The sequence below is a fragment of the Dermochelys coriacea genome, chromosome 1, assembly GCF_009764565.3.
Source record: "Dermochelys coriacea isolate rDerCor1 chromosome 1, rDerCor1.pri.v4, whole genome shotgun sequence".
NCBI classification, from domain to species: Eukaryota; Metazoa; Chordata; order Testudines; family Dermochelyidae; genus Dermochelys; species Dermochelys coriacea.
Genome location: NC_050068.2, coordinates 187,283,797 through 187,307,629, shown reverse-complemented (window position 1 = coordinate 187,307,629; position 23,833 = coordinate 187,283,797). Strand labels below are relative to the sequence as shown.

Here is a 23,833-nt window from a genome sequence, read left to right as displayed (position 1 = left end):
AAGAATAGACAGGCCTGTAACTAGAGCTGATCCAGAGAATAGAAGGGTGTGCTGTCTTCCAGGTGCTAAGATACGGGATGTAGACCTGAGGTTGAAAAGGATCCTAAAGGGAGTGGGAAAGAATCCACTAATTATCCTTCATGTGGGAACAAATGATACCAGTAGATTCTCGCTGGAACGTATCAAGGGAGACTATGCCAGGCTGGAGAAGACGCTTAAGGAAATCGAGGCTCAGATGATCTTCAGTGGGATTCTGCTTGTTCCTATAGAAGGACAACAAAGGTGTGACAAGATTATGACTATCAACAGATGGCTCAGGCAGTGGTGCTATGAGTGCGGCTTTGGGATGTATGGCCACTGGGAGGCATTCATGGACAGAAGACAGTTCTCTCAGGAAGGACTGCATCTAAGTAGGGAAGGAAATAGACTTCTAGGATGGAGGCTGGCACAATTGATTAAGAGAGCTTTAAACTAGGAATTTGGGGGAGATGGTTGGGAGATGTCCAGGTAATCTCCACGCCCGATTTTAGCATGGAGAGGGGAAAAAAACAAAGTAAGAAAGGATACAGTCGTGGGTAGGAGAATGGACATAAGGAGGAAGGGCAGTGTGGATACCAGTCTAATAGGTCATGCTGGCTATAGAATGACCATGCCTAATCAGGTAAAGAATGTGAGCAAGGCCAAACAGCAAAAATTAAGATGTTTGTACACCAATGTGAGGAGCCTAGGTAACAAAATGGAGGAACTAGAGCTACTGGTGCAGGAAGTGAAACCAGATATTATAGGGATAACAGAAACATGGTAGAATAGGAATCATGACTGGACTACAGCTATTGAAGGGTATGTGCTGTTTAGAAAAGACAGAAATAAAGGTAAAGGTGGTGGAGTAGCACTGTATATCAATGATGAGGTAGACTGTAAAGAAATAAGAAGCGACGGAATGGATAACACAGAGTCCGTCTGGGCAAAAATCAAATTGGGGAAGAGAACTACTAGAGCCTCCCCTGTGATAGTGCTTGGGGTGTGCTATAGACCGCCAGGATCTAATTTGGATATGGATAGAGCCCTCTTTAATGTTTTTAAATGAAGTAAATACTAATGGAAACTGCATAATCATGGGAGACTAACTTCCCAGATACAGACTGCAGGACAAGTGCTAGTAATAACAACAGGGCTCAGATTTTCCTAAATGCGATAGCTGATGGATTCCTTCATCAAGTAGTTGCTGAACCAACTAAAGGAGATGCCATTTTAGATTTGGTTTTGGTGAGTAGCGAGGACCTCATAGAAGAAACTGTTGTAGGGGACAACCTTGGTTCAAGTGATCATGAGCTAATTTAGTTCAAACTGAATGGAAGGATAAACAAAAATAAATCTGCGACTAGGGTTTTTGATTTCAAAAGGGCTGACTTTCAAAAATTAAGGAAATTAGTTAGGGAAGTGGATTGGACTGAAGAATTTATGGATCTAAAGGCAGAGGCGGCCTGGGATTACTTCAAGTCAAAGCTGCAGAAGCTATCGGAAGCCTGCATCCCAAGAAAGGGGAAAAAATTCATAGGCAGGAGTTGTAGACCAAGCTGGATGAGCAAGCATCTTAGAGAGGTGATTAAGAAAAAGCAGAAAGCATATAGGGAATGGAAAATGGGAGGGATCAGCAAGGAAAGCTACCTTATTGAGGTCAGAACATGGAGGAATAAAGTGAGAAAAGCTAAAAGTCAATTAGAGTTGGACCTTGCAAAGGGAATTAAAACCAATAGTAAAAGGTTCTATAGACACATAAATAAGAAGAAAACTAAGAAAGAAGAAGTGGGACCGCTAAACACGGAGGATGGAGTGAAGGTTAAGGATAATCTAGGCATGGCCCAATATCTAAACAAATACTTTGCCTCAGTCTTTAATAAGGCTAATGAGGATCTTGGGGATAATGGTAGCATGACAAATGGGAATGAGGATATGGAGGTAGATATTACCATATTTGAGGTAGAAGTGAAACTCGAACAGCTTAATGGGACTAAATCGGGGGGCCCAGATAATCTTCATCCAAGAATATTAAAGGAATTGGCACATGAAATTGCAAGCCCATTAGGAAGAACTTTTAATCTGTAAACTCAGGGGTTGTATCATATGACTGGAAAATTGCTAACACAGTTCCTATTTTTAAGAAAGGAAAAAAAAAGTGATCCGGATAACTACAGGCCTGTTAGTTTGACATCTGTAGCATGCAAGGTCTTGGAAAAAATTTTGAAGGAGAAAGTAGTTAAGGACATTGAGGTCAATGGTAAATGGGAGAAAATACAACATGGTTTTACAAAAGGTAGATCGTGCCAAACCAACCTGATCTCCTTCTTTGAGAAAGTAACAGATTTTTTAGACAAAAGGAAATGCAGTGGATCTAATTTACCTCGATTTCAGTAAGGCGTTTGATACCGTGCCACATGGGGAATTATTAGTTAAATTGGAACAGATGGGGATCAATATGAAAACTGAAAGGTGGATAAGGAATTGGTTAAAGGGGAGACTACAGCGGGTCCTACTGAAAGGTGAACTGTCAGGCTGGAGGGAGGTTACCAGTGGATTTCCTCAGGAATCGGTTTTGGGACCAATCTTTTTATTACTGACCTCAGCACAAAAAGTGGAAGTGGAAGTGTGCTAATGAAGTCTGTGGATGATACAAAGCTGGGCGGTATTGCCAATTTAGAGAAGGACCGGGATATCATACAGGAGGATCTGGATGACCTTATAAACTGGAGTAATAGTAATAGGATGAAATTTAATATTGAGAAGTGTAAGGTCATGCATTTAGGGATTAATAAGAATTTTAGTTATAAGCTGGGGACTCATCAATTAGAAGTAACGGAAGACGAGAAGGACCTTGGAGTATTGGTTGATCACAGGATGACTATGAGCCGCCAATGTGATATGGCAGTGAAAAAAAGCTAATGCGGTCTTGGGATGCATCAGGCGAGGTATTTCCAATAGAGATAAGAAGGTGTTAGTACCATTATACAAGGCACTGGTGAGACCTCACCTGGAATACTGTGTGCAGTTCTGGTCTCCCATGTTTAAGAAGGATGAATTCAAACTGGAACAGGTACAGAGAAGAGCTACTAGGATGATCCGAGGAACGGAAAACCTGTTTTATGAAAGGAGATTCAAGGAGCTTGGCTTGTTTAGCCTAACTAAAAGAAGGTTGAGGGGAGATATGATTGCTCTCTATAAATATATCAGAGGGATAAATACTGGAGAGAGAGGGGAATTATTTAAGCTCAGTACCAATGTGGACACAAGAACAAATGGATATAAACTGGTAATTGGGAAGTTTAGACTTGAAATTATACAAAGGTTTCTAATCATCAGAGGAGTGAAGTTTTGGAATAGCCTTCCAAAGGAAGCAGTGGGGGCAAAAGACTTATCTGGCTTCAAGATTAAACTTGATAAGTTTATAGAGGAGATGGTATGATAGAATAATATGATTTTGGCTGCAATTTCCTGCTGGATGGAAATTTTTCACTGAATCTCATTCTCCTAACCATCACAGAGATCCTATCTTCTACTATGATGGAGAGAGGGAAAGAGTGAGTATTCTACCCTCTCACCAGCCTTTACTGTTTGGATCCTACTCTCCAAGTGAATAGCTCCAATGCCTATATCTCTACATGCTGCTAATAATTTCATTTTTGTCCACGTGATTCTGATTAGTTGCAATGAAACCTCAGTAGTCATGTCAATTTCATTCAGCTGCAGCTTGGGAAAACTGAGCCACAAGGAACAGTGTGTCTACTGACTCAAAGACAGCAATTCTCCAGTTCACATTCAGAACATTATCTTGCCAATAATTAAGGCTAGAAAAATCTTAAATTCTGCAAAAAGTTAATGGCTTACTTTAAATATTTATGTTATTCCTCTCACCAAACATATACCACTCACATCAAGAACTTTCTAACTCACTCAGAGCAACTGGATTTTTCAAGCCCTGTTCAGTTTTAATCCAGCATCCCAGTGATAACACCAGTAAGGATATTTTAAAGATGTTTATCTCGATAGTACACTTTTAAAAATAAATGTTAACTTTTACTTTTAGCTCTCCTTTCTTCAGTGCCAGATTTCCCCACTTCACCTTTCACCATCACCCCAGTTGTCTCTTGGGGTCTTCCCACTATGGAGGACTATCACACTTCAAATTGGGGCCCCTCCAAAACCAGAGCAACCGCAACGGGCTCTATAGTTTGCAACCTAAACAGAGGAACAAAAGGAGGGTTAAGGTTTAACCTAAAACTTCATGAAGATCTTGTTCTCCTCAACCATTTTGCCTCATCCTTTCCACAGAAAGGCATTGCTTTGGAGTAGCACTGTGTAGGTCTCTCATAGGAGAGATGGATAGATACCTCTGCAAGGTAACAATTGTCAAGGAATGATAGCTTAATGACAGCTTAATTCTCAAGCACTTTACACATTTGAAATCTTAGTCTAGCATTTTCCATTGGAAAGAACAGACAATTTCATGAACAAGGTCTAAACTAACTGAAACTTTTTATTTGAAGTCACATCATCCACGGTACCTAGAGCTGAAAGAGAGATAACCCCTTTTCTGAAAAATAGCAATAGATCCTATTTGTCAAATGAATACTCATTTATCTCAAGCTGGTTCTTACCAAAGCCAAGTTCCTTGGTGCTAGCTTGCTGTGACATTTTAAATGCCCTAGTTTAAAACTGAAACAGAGCCAGAATTTGATCCCAATGCAGAGCATCTGTTAACTTGTACCCTAAAAGCATTTTAAAATGACATTTGATTATCTAAAGTGCAGTTTATACAGTATGGAACCACATTTTTATTGAAGTAGATGACTTCACTCTCACATTAGTCATTTGTCCTGAACTGAATATACCAAATTCTGAACCCTGATTCAGCATAGTTTTCAATCCACAGTAAAACGCACTGCTTTTCCTTCTCCTGAAAGAAAACACACACCAATTTTAGTACAGTATGTTGATGTTTTGTATAGTAACGAGGACTCTACACTGATATAACAGACCACCTCTCATCTGAGGAGCTTAACACTCTCTGAAAACATGAAGTAAGCCCTCAAGAACACCTGTGAGCTAGGCCGGTAGGTTAATAGCATTTTACAGATGATGACATTGAGGCACAAGGAGTTTAAGTGATTTATCCATGGGCACACAGTGAGCTAGTGATAGAAATAGAACTCAAGAGTTCTGACCCCTGCTCCCTTAATCAAAGTACTTAATCACATTCCCTTCCAAAACTGTATATTTATGTTACAGCTCGTTTTTAAAATAGATGTAAATGGTATGGACATGCAGAAAAGGCAAAATAAATTTTAAATCTACAAAAGGGTCTACTTGCCTTTTTGATAAATTCTTAATTACAGATATCTAACTCCAATGACTTGGTTTTATGTAAACCTATGTTCAAATGCCAAGGCACAATTCAAGAGTAGAGCTTCAAGCGTTAAGAAATAAGTGAACTTTGAAGCACTGACAATATAGTACCAACTACAGAACAGGGGGGACATATTCTGCCCTCAATTCCTTCCTGTCCACTGAAGTCAATGGGGTCTTCCCAGAATGTAAACCCGTGCAGAATTTGATTCCAAAAGAAAAAAAAAAAAAAAACATATAGGAGGCTTAGCAAACCAAGTGAGCCTGACTTTTTGTAATTCTTATATATTTCTGTATGATTAATAGGCTGTTGAGTGTTTTTGAAAAAAGCTTTCATTTGGACTCACCTCTGTCCATCTTATCAAGGCACAATTAACATCAGTTACAGTGTGCAAATTAGATTTTGTTTTCATCAGTAGTACTGTCCTTATTCCACTTTCAAACATATCTCAGACTCTAAAACAGTCCGTGGCTAAATATAAACTCCCCTTGCGTTCTTGATCACTGATAAGGTTACAAGCACTTGAGTTTTAAGCTGAAGTAAATGCAGTGTCACAGGAACAGAATGTATTTGTTTACCCAGTCACTGTTTGATATTTAGCATGTTATATGCATGAAAAAGTACAACTCAATTTTACCTCATAACTGAAATAGAAGAGCATACCGTGCATCTTTAGAGAAGTGAGGTGTTACAGTGGCAGGCTTCGTCATCAACCACAACTACCTCACACAGACATTCTTACTAGGTTACATTATCTGCAAAAATAGCTTGAGAATGCATTTTTATGCAAACATAGTAAGCATTCAGTGGTTGCACACACTACTCCTAATGGGAAGCAAGCATCTCACAATTTCTTATATCAATTAGGTAATAATCATTCCTAGATTCTGGTGGAAATGGTCATTGTGAGAAAGGTGAAGGAGGAGAAAAAATTAACAGAAAGGCGCAACTCAATGTAAGGGAAATCTGAATGTCTTTCTATTTTTCCCATGCTTAAGAATACTCAAAACACCTTAAGTTTAACAAATTGAGCAAACCTACCTAGTACACAGGTTTCAGAGTAGCAGCCGTGTTAGTCTATATTCACAAAAATAAAAAGGAGTACTTGTGGCACCTTAGAGACTAACAAATTTATTAGATCATAAGCTTTCGTGAGCTACAGCTCACTTCATCGGATGCATTTTTCCACCAAATGCATCCGATGAAGTGAGCTGTAGCTCACGAAAGCTTATGCTCAAATAAATTTGTTAGTCTCTAAGGTGCCACAAGTACTCCTTTTCTTTTTGCGAATACAGACTAACACGGCTGCTACTCTGAAACCTGTCATTGGGTAGATAGAAAGATTAACCTATAATCTATACAGAAGCCCCTGGAACACCATAAAATAGCATCCCTAATTCATTGGAACTCATTTACAAAACTTTTCTTAAATATTACATGAATATATTGTCTCATTCTCTTGAGGAATTCCACCATGATTTCAACAATTTCCATCCCACCATCAACCTCAGCCTGGACCAGTCCACACAAGAAATCCACTTCCTGGACACTACGGTGCTAATAAGCGATAGTCACATAAACACCACCCTGTATCGGAAACCTACTGACCGCTATTCCTACCTACATGCCTCTAGCTTTCATCCAGATCATACCACTCGATCCATTGTCTACAGCCAAGCGCTACGATATAACCGCATTTGCTCCAACCCCTCAGACAGAGATAAACACCTACAAGATCTCTATCATGCATTCCTACAACTACAATACCCACCTGCTGAAGTGAAGAAACAGATTGACAGAGCCAGAAGACTACCCAGAAGTCACCTACTACAGGACAGGCCCAACAAAGAAAACAACAGAACGCCACTAGCCATCACCTTCAGCCCCCAACTAAAACCTCTCCAACGCATCATCAAGGATCTACAACCTATCCTGAAGGATGACCCATCACTCTCACAGATCTTGGGAAACAGACCAGTCCTTGCTTACAGACAGCCCCCCAATCTGAAGCAAATACTCACCAGCAACCACACACCACACAACAGAACCACTAACCCAGGAACCTATCCTGGCAACAAAGCCCGTTGCCAACTCTGTCCACATATCTATTCAGGGGATACCATCATAGGGCCTAATCACATCAGCCACACTATCAGACGCTCGTTCAGCTGCGCATCTACCAATGTGATATATGCCATCATGTGCCAGCAATGCCCCTCTGCCATGTACATTGGCCAAACTGGACAGTCTCTACGTAAAAGAATGAATGGACACAAATCAGACGTCAAGAATTATAACATTCAAAAACCAGTTGGAGAACACTTCAATCTCTCTGGTCACTCGATCACAGACCTAAGAGTGGCTATACTTCAACAAAAAAGCTTCAAAAACAGACTCCAACGAGAGACTGCTGAATTGGAATTAATTTGCAAACTGGATACAATTAACTTAGGCTTGAATAGAGACTGGGAATGGATGAGTCATTACACAAAGTAAAACTATTTCCCCATGGCATTTCTCCCTCCCACCCCACCCCCCACTGTTCCTCTGATATTCTTGTTAACTGCTGGAATTAGCCTACCTTGCTTGTCACCATGAAAGGTTTTCCTCCTTCCCCCCCCCCCCCCCCCCCCCCCCCCCCCCCCCCGCTGCTGGTGATGGCTTATCTTAAGTGATCACTCTCCTGCTGCTGGTGATGGCTTATCTTAAGTGATCACTCTCCTTACAGTGTGTATGATAAACCCATTGTTTCATGTTCTCTGTGTGTGTGTGTGTGTATATATAAATCTCTCCTCTGTTTTTTCCACCAAATGCATCCGATGAAGTGTGCTGTAGCTCACGAAAGCTTATGCTCTAATAAATTTGTTAGTCTCTAAGGTGCCACAAGTACTCCTTTTCTATCTACCCAATGGGACTCAGTGCTCAGTCTAGAAGATATCATCAGAGATGCTTAGTTTTGCAGTTCTCAAACTGTGGATTTGTGTCTCCAGAAGTAACATGCTTGTTAACAGCAAAAATGTTTTTAAATAAATATAGAGAGGTGAGAAATAAGAGACCACAACTCTATTGTCCCTCTGCAAATTTGTGTATACAGAGTCAATCCCTTACCTCTCTCTAAATGAGAAAAGTTTCAAAAAGTTCAATGAAGTTCAAGATTGGGGGGGAGGGTGAAATAGATTTGGACAAGGAGAAGTAGTCTGGAGATAAATGCGAGAAGGGAGGGACAGGCAGCAGAAACAAAAGTGAAACTATTTGAGCAGAATATTCCAGAAGTCTTGAGGTCTTTCTGAGTATAGCCTTCATTGATTTGAGATCTACCATACCATTCTCTCACTAGAAGGGAAAACCTATAATGGCAGCAAGCCAAGGGAGACTCAGTTTGGGAATATTTTAATGAAGTTCCTTTACCTGTGGGTAAGACAGGCATGCGTGCAAAATGCAAACAGTGCAACAAAGCAATGCAAGGCCTGGTTGCCCAAATGAAACAACATCATCAGAAGTGTTCCTTCTCAAGAGGAAGCTGCCTTGAAGATGGTGAAAGGAACATATCTGAACATGCAGGATCTTCAGGTTGGTAAACTTTTTTTATTTCATACTTCTTTCTTAAAAACTGCTTGTCTTCCTTCTGGACTATTCTTGAATTCTCATGTTTGAGCAAAAAATATAGTCGTTACTCTATGGTACTATCATTTTAGATACAGTTTTGATAAAAAATAAGTAGCTGAAATAGCCAGATCTTTCTCTTACAGTTTCACCTTTAAAGCAGTATTGAACGTCAATGAATGTAATGAGTAATACTAAATGTGCAGTATGGTAATAATAATTAAATAGCTGCACGGACTTATTTTGTTTAGGAGAATCCATCCTCAACATACAGGATTCTGAAGACTATCCACCTTCAAGATCACCATCATTTTCTATAGTTTCAGAGTTATCTGCCAATGATAGTGTTTCAGTCACATCATGTCTGTCACATAGCCACAGTATATCACCTGCAGCAAAAAGAAAAAAAACAAATCTCCATCATCCAGAAACTACCATAGATAAGTTTGTGATAAGAATCAGCAGATTACAAAAAGAGATAATTGATGAAAAAATTGCCTGGTTTGTTTATGCAACAAACTCTCCTTTCTGAGAACCCATATTTCATTAACATGGTTCAGTCATTAAGACCAGGATTCTGTCCACCCTACAGAGCAGATGTTGCAGGCAAATTTCTGGATTAAGTGTATGAAAGAGAAATTGAGCAGTGTGCAAAAGGTCTAGAGGGTGAAATTATTAACCTGAGTCTTGATGGGTGGAGCAATGTCCACAATGGTCCTGTTGTATGTGCTTATGTGACAACGAAGAAGGGAATGTCTTCCTTACAGAAACAATTGACACATCAGGAAATGCACACACAGCAGAATACTTACAGTAAGTAGCAGTAAAAGCTATAACAAACTGTGAAAAAAAAAATTCAAATGTCTAGTACACAGCTTGGTCACACACAATGCTGCAAATGTATCCAAGATGAGAAGAAATTTAGAAGAGAGTCCCAAGCTAATAACATACGGTTGCAGTGCTCATTGGATGCACATCCTAGCCAAAGTCTTCAGTGTTCCAGAAATAAAGGTAAATGTTGTTGAAATTGCAAAATACTTCTGTAACAACCACTTTGCAGCAGCTTCTTTGAAAAAAGTGGGAGGAACCAAGCTCACTCTCCCATAAGACGTGCTATGGAACTCAGTAGGGGACTGTTTTGAGCACTATATCAAGAACTGGCCTAATCTGATGAGAGTTTTTAAACAAAATCATGAAAAAATAGATGGCACTGTCACATCCAAAGTTCTCAACATTGGGCTTAACAGAAATGTTGAACACATGCTGAGTACCCTGAAACCTGTTTCTGTAGCCTTGAACAAAATCCAGGGAAATTGCTGTTTTATTGCTGACGCTGTTGAAATTTAGAAGGAACTGAGTGAGAACTTATAAAGAGAAATATGTAATGACAGAGTTAAATTACAAGCGTTAAAAAAAACGAATGGGACAAACACTATCTCCAGCTCATTTTCTTGCAAATATTCTCAAAATAAATATATGTTTGCTGATGATGTTTTAAAGAAAGTCACACCAGTGAACTGGTGGAAGTCTTAAGGACTTGGATTCAGAGACTCTTGAAGTAATAATCTCACTTTTAGCAGCTGTAGCTTCTTCTGCCAGTGTAGAAAGAATATTTTCTTCCTTTGGACTAATTCATTCCAAATTGAGAAATTGTTTGGGACCTGAAAAAGCAGGAAAGCTTGTTTTTCTTTTCCAGATTATGAATTAACAGGAAAATGAAGGTGAAGATGACTGAGTTAGCTCAGAAGTCAATATTTTAAGTTTCTCAAGTTGACATGGCTGACAGTCTATTTTTTTTATTTCATTTAAGTATTTTACTTAAAAACAATTTTAACAAAAACAAACCTGATTTTAAAAACGTGAATGTTTAACTAAATTAAAAAATTCATACGCTTGTTTTGTTAAAACATTGTATGTTTGCTGTTGAAGAAAAAAAATCCAGAATACATAACGTTGTTTTAATTAAATAAAACAATTTAAATGTCAGTCTGGTGATGTTCTCCTCCTATTCAGCATGGCAAGAAAATCCTCCAATTATTAATGATTAACATGTTGCACTGGAGATAGTTCACCTCCCAATGACTTCATAAATATCTGCTTCAATTAGCTTTGGTAAATGAAATAACCAAACAATCATTCATTTTCTGTATAACTGCTGTAAAACTAATCTGAAAAGTTTTCAAAATAAATCACTTTAAAAATGTATAGTGTGTACCTTCTAAAAATGAAACCTACATCTATCTCCAAGTTGTGAAGAATACGTACTAAGATTATAACAACCAATAAGAATGCACTTTTATGTAGAAATCCATGATTAAATCGAGTCTTCCTGACTAGTCATTTAAATCAAATCGACCCTGACTATAGTGATTGAAATGCAGGTCTGATATTTGCTATATTTAGTCCTGGACCTAGATCCAGAGACCAGTTTAGGATGGTGATTGTTAAGGTCTAACGCTTTACAAGCTACCAGACCCACAAGCAAATGTTTTATATCAGTGGAAATATAAAATGTCAACATTCAAATGCCAAACATTAAGCTCTAGTGGTTAGTGAGGTAACACGTGGGGAACACAGTTACAAAAGTGCTTAGTTGGAAGATCAGTACAAATGATTTTCCATCATTGATTGTGAACTAGTGAAAACAAATGTCAAGCCTTGCACCCCGAAATGTATATTTTGTGGTCCCACCAGGTTTCAAAAAAGCTTCAATAAGACAAAATTGTGGGAGATAAATTATAGTAAATCATCATTAGCTTGATATTTAAAGAAGGAAAAAACACATTAGTGAATGTTCTATAAGTTTACTAGAATTTTAAATGAAAGATTCTCCATAAAATGGAATTGGCACAATGGCTTAAGCATTCCTTCTGACAATGTAGAGAAGATGTATGTCAATTTATTAATTCCTTTTTGTTTCGTAAAATATCATTTATGAGCGTGGATTCAAATCTTCCTTTTCATAGCAGGAATGGACTACATCTCAGAAACTGTAACAGGGACACCAAGGGGGCATCAACATTGAATACCCCTACCCTGGTGGGTCAGTGGGGTTGCTACCAGCAGAGTCATTGACTTGGGTTGAAGCAAGGAAAATCCTCAGCAGATGACAGAGAAAGGAATCTCAGCCTGCTTTTGAAAGAGAAAATCTCAAGCAAGGAGAGCCATTCCACCTCCAGAAACAGAAGCTATAGCTGGAGGAGTATGGGACAAGAGGGGCTTGGCCCTTTTTCCCCCAAGGACATTGACCAAACACATTCAGGAATGGTGAGGAGGGTGGTTGAAGTTGAAGAGTTTAAACATATGTAACTCTCTTGTGCTATCAGTAATGCATGTGTGTTTATGAACTTTCTTTCCAATGCCAGGATTTCTTGCTCTATCTGCCACATATCCTCAAAAGTTAAACTATAAACCTTACTGCTCAATGGGTGCAGTTCTTGGGAAGCATTCAAGGCAACTGGGGAAGTTTAGGAGGTCAGAATACAGGTTTCAGGGATTACGACAGTTGGATTGGGGAGTCCCACATCCCAAGGAGAGGTGGCAGATAGAGATCCAAAGGTTGTGTCCAGTTATAACAGTCTGGTGACATTCCCTTTAATTATAGTCCAGTTATTTTTATCTATTTTTAAAAGGAATTTTTTGTATTAAATTGTGTACATTCATTCCAGAAGTCTACGGGGTTTTTATTTTTTTGTAACTTGTAACGTGCCCCTCATTAGAGACACAGACCCTTCGTAAGACATTGCAGCATATTTTTCTCTAAGTCAAGCTGAATTGTGGGTTAGTTCCTAACAAAAATGGAGAATGTCAACACAATATACTAATAAGAATATTTTCCTTACTGCTGCTGATACTTATCTTCAGTGGTTAATTTCACACAGAGCTGGCAGCGTCTGCATATGTGAACTGAGCATTGCCTCAAACAAATGCAGGAAAGGACAATCTTCTTGTGACCCAGACACACCTGTTGACCAGTCAGCAGTAGTATTAGTGCTGCACTGAAGAGAAATTCAGTTCAGCTGTCCTGATTGCCATGGTTTAAAGGACTGTATGCTTCACAAAAAGGAGATAGAGAAAGATTCACAGAGAAAAATAAAGGCCTTCTTAAAGGCCCAGTAAGGCCCATGCTCTAGATTTAGCGATCCAACCTGGCAGCTCCCCATTCACACTCAGCTCTTGCCTACACTTGGGAACACCCAAGATTCAACAGGAGACAGTTTATATGTACACAGGACTTATTACAAGATGAAGGTGCAAATAAACTATGAAGCTGTTAAACATTTAATAGCAAGATGTAGAAAATTATGTATAAAGTAAATAGGCTTTCTGTACAAAAAACTCTCTTTAGAAGTATTCATTACAGACTCGGTGGAAGGCTGCAACTACCAATGATGCAATGCATTTAAAGTTAGTAAAAACTTTGGGGAAAAAACTCTCCAGCCTCTTGTTTGAGACTATTCCGAATCTAAAGTATATGAAGAAAATATATTCACATCTCAGAATTGAATAGAATTTAGGCAATTCATTCTCAAGTCTGTGCCCAGATCTTTATCCATACAATAGCCATTAATGCTGGTCATGTAAAGTCTTATGAGTAGAATTGAAAATATAATCCTTTTAAAAATAAAATAGGCAAACACTTGCATAATTGACCGTGTCAAATCACAGATGGCAACATTACTATTCAATTAGGGGGGAAAAAAAAAACAACACTCCTCTTGAGTTTCTGAAGCACAGAAAACTAAACCAGCCATAGTTTCAGCAGCTTTTAGTCATTTCCTCCTAGTTTTACTTCAGATGGACATATTCACAGCCTAGAATAACACAGTGCCAAAATATTAGCGATACCCACTCCATGCATGCTTCTAATAGGGAAAGAAGCGTAGGTGCTTTTGCAAATCAGAGCCTAGGTCACCTAGAAGCATAGGTCCCTTTGACTTTCAATAGTTCCGTTGCCAAGTGACTTGGGTGCATTTGAAAATCCCATTGTTAGCTGAAGTGTTATCATACAATTCAGCATCTTTCATATACTGGCTAGATACTGCAACAAGTACATTACATATTGGGTTCTCCTTTCAAATTCAGCACATCTCATTTTACCACTTAATTTAAATAGTGCCTTTAACCATAAGTGATTCTAAAGTGCTTTATAAACTATACTAAATACCACCAAAGTACAAAGAAGCAAAAGAGACCGACAGCGTGCATGTGGGGCAAAAGGTGAGATTTTGGTCAAGGACACCAACATGCCATGGCATTTCTAAGAGTTATACAGCAGAATAAGACGTACTGACAGAGGCGCATGAGGAAGCTTACTGAACATTTGCATGCACTAGCCCTTGCTCAATTTGGCATCATTAAACTCTCACTAATAAAACAAATACAACCAAAATAAAAATTGCGCTGTTTGCTGAAGTGTGGCAAGTTTGATTACACTGTCGGTGTTTATCCGGTCTGAATTCCCAGAGAGTGCTGAACAAAACATCTAAGTCATAGTACAGAAAATGCAAAATTCAGCCAAGTTCACAGGATGTAACAAACCCGCATCAATCATAACACAGAGCTTTTTTTCAAATTAATGTTGCTATATTAATGGTGGCGGTTGCATCACTATTATTCCATAAGACAACCTAAAACTTCTACTTTGAGATAAAACTTTATTATTATTTACATATACCATAAAGAAAGGTAGCCTCACTTTCATTTTTGTAGCCTGATTAATGGTATCCTACAACACTTTTACCCATTTAAATACTAGGTGTGCTCAACACCTTTTGAAAACTCCTTACATTTTGACCCATTACTGCTCATGGTAAATATGTTGTGCTACAGCTTGCACAGCTTTCATTCAACAGCTTTTAGCATATCATGAGCTGAACTTGCTTTACAGAAACCTCTCTCCATTATAGGTTCCCTCTTAATTCCCTTTTCTTCCTCCACTCAAAAAAAAAATCTGATTTAACATCAAATTTTGGGGTAAGGACAAGTGAACTCAAAAGTTCCAAGTGTCTGTTTAGTTCTACCAAGTTACATATAAAGATCCAGACTAATGAAACCCTTTGGGTCTGCAAAATTGGTCTGAATATCTTGCAAGAACAGGTCTTTCACATAAAACCGCCTAACTTCTAAACAATTCAGAATCTCAAAAAAAGGTTTAAGCAGCTTGGATCTAGAAAGAATGAAAGTATCAGTGGAAAGGGTCTTTATTTTATCAGAAATGGGTCATCCATTCTTGATTATGAGCTCAGCTAACTCCACAAGATGATGCAAAATGTCCCAGCAGAAATGCAGCTGAAGCCCATCTTCATCTTCCAAAGTGGGAAGCGGGGTTGTTTGCTGTACACATATTAACCCAGAGGCTCAGATCCTACATCCACACTAGTGTTAGCAGTGGTGGATTCTCACCATTTTAAATTATAATTCTCAGGGTATTTGGTGTTATTCTTGAACACTCAACTCCTGGAGCATGTGACTGTGACAACTTCAGCTTTCTTTTAAAAGTAAAGTAAATTTCTAGCCCACATGGTTACTGAAAAAAGCTTGATAACACGAACCCTAAATTAATAAAGGCCCAAAGGCAAAGAAACTAAAATTCATTATTTTTTAAATATCATGATTTTGGGGGGCTTCACTCATGATTTTTGAATGCTTGGAGTTGGGCAAGACTGGGTTACAGAGAACTATGGGGTTGGGTGCTAAAGATGCAAGAAGGATTAAGAGGAAAAAACAAGGGGACATCCGAGAAAATGATTCATCTATTTTATTAATCAGTAATTAAACTTAACCACCCAATGCATAAAAACCTATGAAATGTATTATCACAAAATGGAATAACCTGGCCATGAGTGAAGTTTCTTCCATCATTCAATGGTCACTTTGATCCTGAAGCATGCAGTTTATATCCCTTATACATTTTTTGTCCATTCAGATATAGCTGGAGATGTTTACATTAGCTATGTAAATGTCAAATCCTTTTCTGAATCCTCATTGATATTTGGTGGCAATATATTCCATAGATTAATTATGCACTGAGTAAAAATTTTAAATTATCCATCTATCTATTTTGTTGGATGTCCTTTTGTTTTACAAACAGAGGACTCCATTTCTCTCTCATTTTCATCATTTTTTATATTTTTATTACAGTAAACAACGTTACACGATAAGCATATGAAGACTACCAAGACAAACACAAAATTTAGGAAATACCATAACCAGGGTTGCTCATGCAATACTAATTCTGCCACTTTGTGCATACACATGATGATCTAATCTCTTGGTAGGGACTTAAAATATATCAGCCAGTTTTCTTTTATGCCCTATTTTGTTGCCAAGCTAAAATAATTCTAATATATTAAAGGCACAATTTTCCTTTATAGAAGCTGTATTAGTTTTGCCATGTTATACCATTTTAAAAACTTAAATTAATATATTTAGTAATTCCTGCTAAATTTCCTGGCATTAAAATAAGGTTTATTGGTCTGTAATTGCAAAGAGTACCCCTAACACATTTTAAGATATAGGTGTAACATTTGTTACTATTCTGTTCTCTGATATAGTAACTGATTTTAGTGAGAGATTATATGGCAGGGTTTATTAGTGACTCAGCCATGGTCTACACTACTGTTAGGTTGACATAATCTACCTTACGTCTACCTAACTCTGTAAACGTCTACACTAAAAAGGAGCTCCCACCAATGTAACTTGCCTATTACACTGACTTAATAACCCAACCTCTGTGAGAGGCGTAGTGTTTCAGCTGATGTAGTCAGCTCAAAGCAGCGTGACTATAGACACTGCGCTGCTTACACTGACTGTTGCTGCCTTTCAGAAATCATCCCACAATGCCCCACACTGGCAGTTAAGTCGGTCTGAGTGCTCCTAGTGAGGACACGCACTGCCAACACAAGGAACACAGTATGGACGTGTAAAACTGATTCGATTAGTGTGGTGGCTATACATCCACGTAACTTAGGTCGACTTCCTTTTGTAGCGTAGACTTCCCCTCAGCCTCTTCATTAAGTCCTTCAGAACTCTTGGCTGAATATCAACAGGTCCCGATGATTTACCACTCTTTATGGTGTAAAACAAGGAGGTGCAGAAGCAAACTGACAGACTAGTCACTGACTATATCTCATCTTTATTAACTGAAAAGAGTATGCCTGACGTTGGTACTGCCTCATCATTCTCTGTGGTGAAGAATGATACAAAGTAGTCATTTAGCTTCTCAGCAATGTCACTATGCTCCTTAAGAGCCCTACATAATCCCTGGAAGTCCACAGAATGCACCAATGCTATCACAAATTTCCTGTCTCTGATAAACAAAATAAATTCAGTTCTTAAATATATGTTCATGTTTTAGGTTACATGTTCTTTCAGGTTCCCTATTTGTCTTCTAATTACTATCTGGCATGCCCAAATATGGCTGCACTCATTGCTATCGTTCAGTGAACATTATGGATAAAAACTTTAGGGGGAAGTTGAGTTATGTCCTTCTGAAATCCTCAATTACTTTCATTTGAGAAAATGTTTTGTATGTGCCACAATATATCACTGCTGTGCTAGTATTCTGGATACACGCCAAAGAGCAATGGAGGATGCTGCACATCAGGACCAACACCATTCACATTAAAATAGCAGTCAATCATTTGGGTCCTTATAATCAGACACTGAAGATGGTTCTTTTCAGAGCAGTTAACTTGCCAGAAGTATATGAGGAAAAACAACAAAGCACCTCTCCCCCCCACACACATTTCAGAGTAGCAGCCGTGTTAATCTGTATCCGCAAAAAAGAAAAGGAGGACTTGTGGCACCTTAGAGACTAAAATTTATTTGAGCATAAGCTTTCATGAGCTACAGCTCACTTCATCGAATGCATATATAAATTGGCTGGCCAGTCCTCCTATCTTCCAGGTCTATGTATAAGAGAAGACATCTGCTATTCTCTCCCTGGCACCAGCAACGGAAGTATTACCAGATAAATGCCCAGCTCTGATCCCAGTGCACTGAACTGCACGCATTCAAGTAGTTATTTCATCGATTTCAAACCATCTGCATATTCCAAGAGCCACAATGGAATAGTTTAATATTAAAGTCCCTCTGGTAAACAAAAACAGGTGCCTTCAAGTACAGAATTTAGCAAAGTATGGTTTGTTTTTAAAAAAACAAACACAAAAACCAGAGATCACGAGGTGTTGCATCATATCCACAATATTTGGCAAGCTTACAAATTCCAGATTAGCTGGAGGGAACAAAGTAGGAAAGAAGAAAAGGTAATAAATTTGAATATTTGAGGGGGGGACGGTTATTTTGTTTATTGCTGTGCCAAATGGTGTGCCAGACACTGTTGAGAATCATTCTGAATAACAAACCAGTAATGAATTTCTGTTTGTAAAACATTTTAGTATTTCAGAGTATGGATTTGCTGTGAATTATCACCACTGCCAAATAGTTTATAAAGAGAAGTCTTTCATTATAGAGTTCAAAGTAATCTTCAGCAGCACTATCCCTCTCACAGAAAAGCAAGTAGACCCTAGTAATATAGAATACTTCCAACAAATTATTAATCTATTTTCCTCTTTGCAAGGCAACACCGTTGCTACTTTTTCATTAAAGATTCTAAAATATACAAGATATCACATTTATATAGCTGCTTTGATTCTGAAGATGCCAAAATGCCTTAACATATATAAGCATTTTGAAGTATCAGCCTATGTTAAGAGCACTGACTTCATGCATCACTAAAATCCTACCACCATGTCAGCTGTTTCACAGCCCACTACAATACCACACACCAACAATGAACAGTTTAAGTTTAGTGGTGGCAAATAATATTGCATCTAATTAAAACTGCAGAGGGCCTTTAAGCAGACAGAGTAATCCTCCAAAAAGGAATTTGAGTAGAATACCATGATTTAATATTCTACATTTGCAAAAGCGCCAAGAAATATTTAATAACTGAAAGTTCAAAGGATCTCAGTTTCATATCTCATCAAAGAGATGGCACTCCCAGAAGCACAATTTCATCTACTAGGACACTGACCAAGTTGATTCAGAGGGGAGAGTGCCACCTAATGAATCACTAATAGTTTCTTGCAGCACCTTTGTCTTCCTTGGAGATCACAAATATGACCACTGATTGAGTCTAATTAACTTGCAATGCTGACAAAAATCACAGCTGCTGGTATAACTGCAGTGATATGATGGGCTTGATTGTCTCCTCTATCACTGCAGATGGGATCCTTAGAGGCATTTCCCGCTCAAACACACATCCACAAACTCACCCTTGCAGAAGCCCCTCTTTCAGAATGCCATCAGGAGTTTTATAGGACTTCAGAGGGACACAATGGGGACAATTATTTAGAAACGTTTCAAGATCAACCTCCGTTTCCTGGCACACCTAAATTCCTCCTGTGGGAAATCTCCATAGGACAGTACAATGTAACCTAGATATCTTTGTTAGACTAGCTACTGTACCAATCCAACCTGTCAACCTAAGGTGCTGAAGATGAACCAAATTTAGTATCGGAGCTCCCAATCACCCTAAGGCAGTATGGGTTATTTGACTGCCAGCCCATCACTAGACTTTCAGAACAAGCCAAGTGGCATTTTAAGTAAAAATTAATAGGGAAAGGCACCACCCTCCAATCTTTCACTAGATTGTAGGTTACAGGGAAATATTACCATATGCAGTAAAAGCTGTTTTATCAGGCACATTAGGAGAATGGGAGGGTGCCAAGAAGTGAAAAATGCCAGTTACCTAAGAGGGAGGAAGTTTGGGTGCGGGAGGGGGTGTGGGGCTGGGGCACAAGAGGGGGCTCTGGGAGGGAGTTTGAGTGTGGGAGGGGTCTCGGGGAAGGGGGTTGAGGTGTGGAAAGGGGCTTGGGGTTCCGGATCTGTGGGGTGCTCACCTCAGGCAGCTCCCCACAAGCGGCAACCTGTCCCAGATGCTCCTAGGCAGAGGCGGGGCAGGTGGCTCTGTGTGCTGCCCCCACCCTGCCCCAAGTGCTGGCTCCACAGCTCCCATTGGCTGGGAACTGCGGCCAATGGGACCCATGGGGGCAGCACCTGCGCGCAGAGCCACCTAGCCACTCCTCTCCCTAGGAGCAGCTGCCACAGATCACCACTTGTGGGGAACTGTCCGAGGTGAGTACCCCCCAGATCCTGCACCCCAGAATCCCTCCTGCCCCCCAACCCCACACCCTCTCCCACACTTTGAACCCCTCATGGTGTTCCTCCACCTAGGAGCAGCAGGGACATGTCGACACTTCTGGGGAGCCACGCGAAGCCAGGCAGGGAGCCTGCCGCCCCACGCCAACCAGACTTTAAACCAGACTTTCTAGCAAGATTAGAAATGCCGGTATACAGAGTTTTCTGGTTGATATAGGGATGGATAACACAGCTTTTACTGTAAATGAAAGACCCCAACACACCATATACATATAATAGACACACACACACACACACACACACACCTTCCTCACACCACATTACCAACAATACATTTGGCAATATATTAACAATGGGGTTTGGGGGCAGAAGGGAATAGGATAATCCATTTTTGTTTTGGATTGTTTACGCAAAACAGTTTCAATAGATTTACAAAAAAGTACATTCAAAGGCCTGAAGCATTAACATCAGTGGCAAGCAACCTGTGGCCTGCAGCTGGCAGGCCACAAGACACTTTGTTTACGTTGGCACAGACGCCCGCAGCTCCCAGTGGCCACAGTTCACCGTTCCTGGCCAATGGGAGCTGCGGGAAGTGGCTGCCAGCATGTCCCTGTGGCCCGCTCCACTTCCCGCAACTCCCATTGACTGGGAACAGCAAACCACAGCCACTGAGATGCGGGCGGCCATGCTAATGTAAACAAACTATCTTGCGGCCTGCCAGCAAATTACCCTGACAGGCCACGTGCGGCCTGCAGGCTGCCCACCACTGATTAACAAGATATTAATATACAGACAACAAGTCAAAATGTCTGCCTTATTCTTTAAAAAAAAAAAAAAAAGTTCTGTCTGGTAGAATATCAGAGTGGCCGAATGGATGATCAGGTGGTCCTTAGAAGATTACTGAGACTTTCACCTCTAAGTCAGTCTATATCACTACGGACCAACAATCTTTGCCACCTACTGGTTGTCTAGCCATAACCTGTATGAAAGGAGTTTGTGGTCTCATTCCAGTTTCCTGCTGAACCACAGAAGAGACCTGTATGTGCATGATCAAATGCATGTTAATCGCAGATATGTCCTTTTGATTAAGATCAGTTTTACTAGAGACCAAAAGGTGACTATGACATAAAAAAGTAGCATCTTGATTAGCAATAATTTATATTTTTGGTACAAAACCAAGCAGGTGTGTCAATGACTTAATGGAGTTGAATACCATTTATTTTTAAATAACATTTTGGGTACAATTCAAATATGTCCTGGTCCACTATAGTACTGAACTGCAGTTAAGGTCTGCACTTCTTTGGAGCAGCTTATAGTAAGTTTTCAGTAAGGACTGAGCAACTAGAAACAGAAGCCAGCTAGCAAGATTACATAGGATTGGCATCTCACTGAAATATTGAAATATAAAATTTTAAAACTTTTTGATTTAATTAGAAACTGTTAGAAAAAACACCCAAGGGCTTGTACTTTCCATTTTTTTTTTTTTAAAGACATATACAAAAGTTATATTGGACAAACATCCATAAGGAACCTCCTAACATTTCACAAATAAAATTCACTCCTCTCTACCCACTTATATCCCCATTCAACCTCCACAGGAAAAGGCTGGGAAAAAAAAAAATAGCAGGTCTAGCAGTATCTCCTGAAGTTCAAAAAAATTAGTTTGTCTAATTTTGCCACCAAATTGCTCTCATTCCCTCTTCAAACTGGGGCACTGTTTTTTTTATAGGCCTTTATAAGCACCAAGTCACCTGGGTATTCAAGTGCTATCACCATATCCATGCCCTAGGCTGATTACCGTTGTCAAGGTACGACACAAGGGGAGACAGTCACAAATACTGAGAACTTACTAGGTCAAACACCACCTTAAATTTCTATGGAAAGCAACTGAAAACCAGAGCAGATCATATATGGAAGCTACAGAAATATAATGCTTCTTCACAAAAAGAAAGCATTATACTTTTTAAATTGGTTCTTTGATTTAAAAAGTCACAGGTGTTTAAGTAAAATTTCACTCCAGTAGCTTTACTGTACCCAATTTAAAGGAATACTATATTCCTATTACTATTCCAGCATAACCTAGAGGATCCCCTAAAAGAGATTGTATACTGCCTAGCACAATTGAGTTCCAAACAGAGAAGACCTGTCCCTTCTCCAAAGAGCTTTTTTTTGGGGAGCGGCGACTACAAACCTTAACACAATAATTGTGGCTTTCCTCCCACCCTAAAATTTCAAGTTATTTTGGAGTAAAACACTGGTGTTGGAAACTTAAAACAGCAGCAGTATTTAGGTAATATATGAGAGCTAGAAAGTAAAACTCACCAATCTAATGTTATTGTCTAAGATGACTAAAACACAAAGAGCAAACACACAGCACCAATGGGTGAGAATTAAGTGGCATTTTTAAAAGCTACCCTCCTTAATGATCCTGAGATGTTTTTAACACAAGTAAAGGGATATTAAATAAACAGGCGTTTTAAGATGATCGTTTCAAAAGTCATCCGAGCAGCACCGCCAGCTCAATGAATCAGAAAGAGACACACTCTGCAAAAACAATCACAGTAGCATCCGTGTTCACATGCTTTTGTCAGCAACTCCTGAGCCACTTCACCGTAAGCTGCACCAGCTGCCACAGACGGGGCTCGGACTGTTCAGAGTAAGCATGCAAAGCATTTTGTCTCTGGACTGAGACGCTTTATTACCCCCTGGGTCCGTTTTCTGGGCGAGAAAGAAAAGACAGAGCCAGGCAGCCGAGGACGGGCAGAGAGGCGTTACGTTTCCACCCACTGATGGTTCGCCCCCTGGGTGCGGGGGGCTAGGGGTGCTGGGACGCTGCCGCAGCCCCCGGCGGGAAGTGGTTCCCGTCACAGAACAGCGTTGACAGTGGAGTTCAATGGCTCTCAGCACCCTCACTATACAAACTGTTCCAGCGCCCCTGCTTCCTATCCCCGCAAAATCCTTTAGACCCGGGGGGGGAGGGGGGGGGGGGGCGACTGACTTTTCAGGCGGTGACTGACATTTCGGGGCTGCGGTTTCCCAACAGCCCGCAGAGAGGCCGGGGCGAGGCCGTGGCCCGCAGGGAGGGCACTGACCCAAGCGCAGCGACCGGGGCCGCGGGGGGGAAGCCAGCAGAGCCACAACGTGTGCGACACACACACACAGACACACACACACATCGCCCCGCCCCGGAGCTGGAGGGGGAAGGGCTCAGCTGTCACTGTCGCCTCTGGCGCGCGTGCCGGGCGAAGAGTCCCCCCCGCCCCGCCCCGCCCCGCCCGGCAGCTCCGAGCGACCGGCAACGCCCGCCCGCCCGCCCGCCGCCCCTCCCCCCGCTCACCTAGGTAGTGTCTCCGCAGCAGACCGGGCTCCTCCAGCCCCAGGCTCCGCTTCCGCACGTCCCACAGCAGGTGAGGGCAGCACCCCCGGGACATGGCACCGCGGGGAGGGGAGGCTCAGACTCTCCGCCGGCGGCAGCCGCTCACCATGGAGACCCAGCCGCCCGCGCGGTGCTCGCTCGCTCGCTCGCGCGCGCACCCAGCCACCCGCCCACCGCCGAGGAACGAGCGACAGCAGCAGCAGCAGCTCCTCCGCCCCCATCTCACTCCGCCCCTGCCCCTGCTCCTGCTCCTGCTCCGCCCCGTTCACAGCGCTCGAGACTTACAT

General features: G+C 40.6%; 1 protein-coding gene across 1 annotated transcript in view; it reads right to left on the bottom strand.

Moving 5' to 3' along the window:
* Nucleotides 1-23,746, bottom strand: part of DCAF6 (DDB1 and CUL4 associated factor 6) — a 154,350-nt gene extending 130,604 nt beyond the window's left edge. Inside the window, 1 exon segment of the mRNA XM_043510068.1 lies at nt 23,508-23,746. Within this exon segment, the coding sequence (XP_043366003.1) occupies nt 23,508-23,601 (94 nt within the window). The 5' untranslated portion in view covers nt 23,602-23,746.
* Nucleotides 23,747-23,833: the final 87 nt, after the last annotated feature.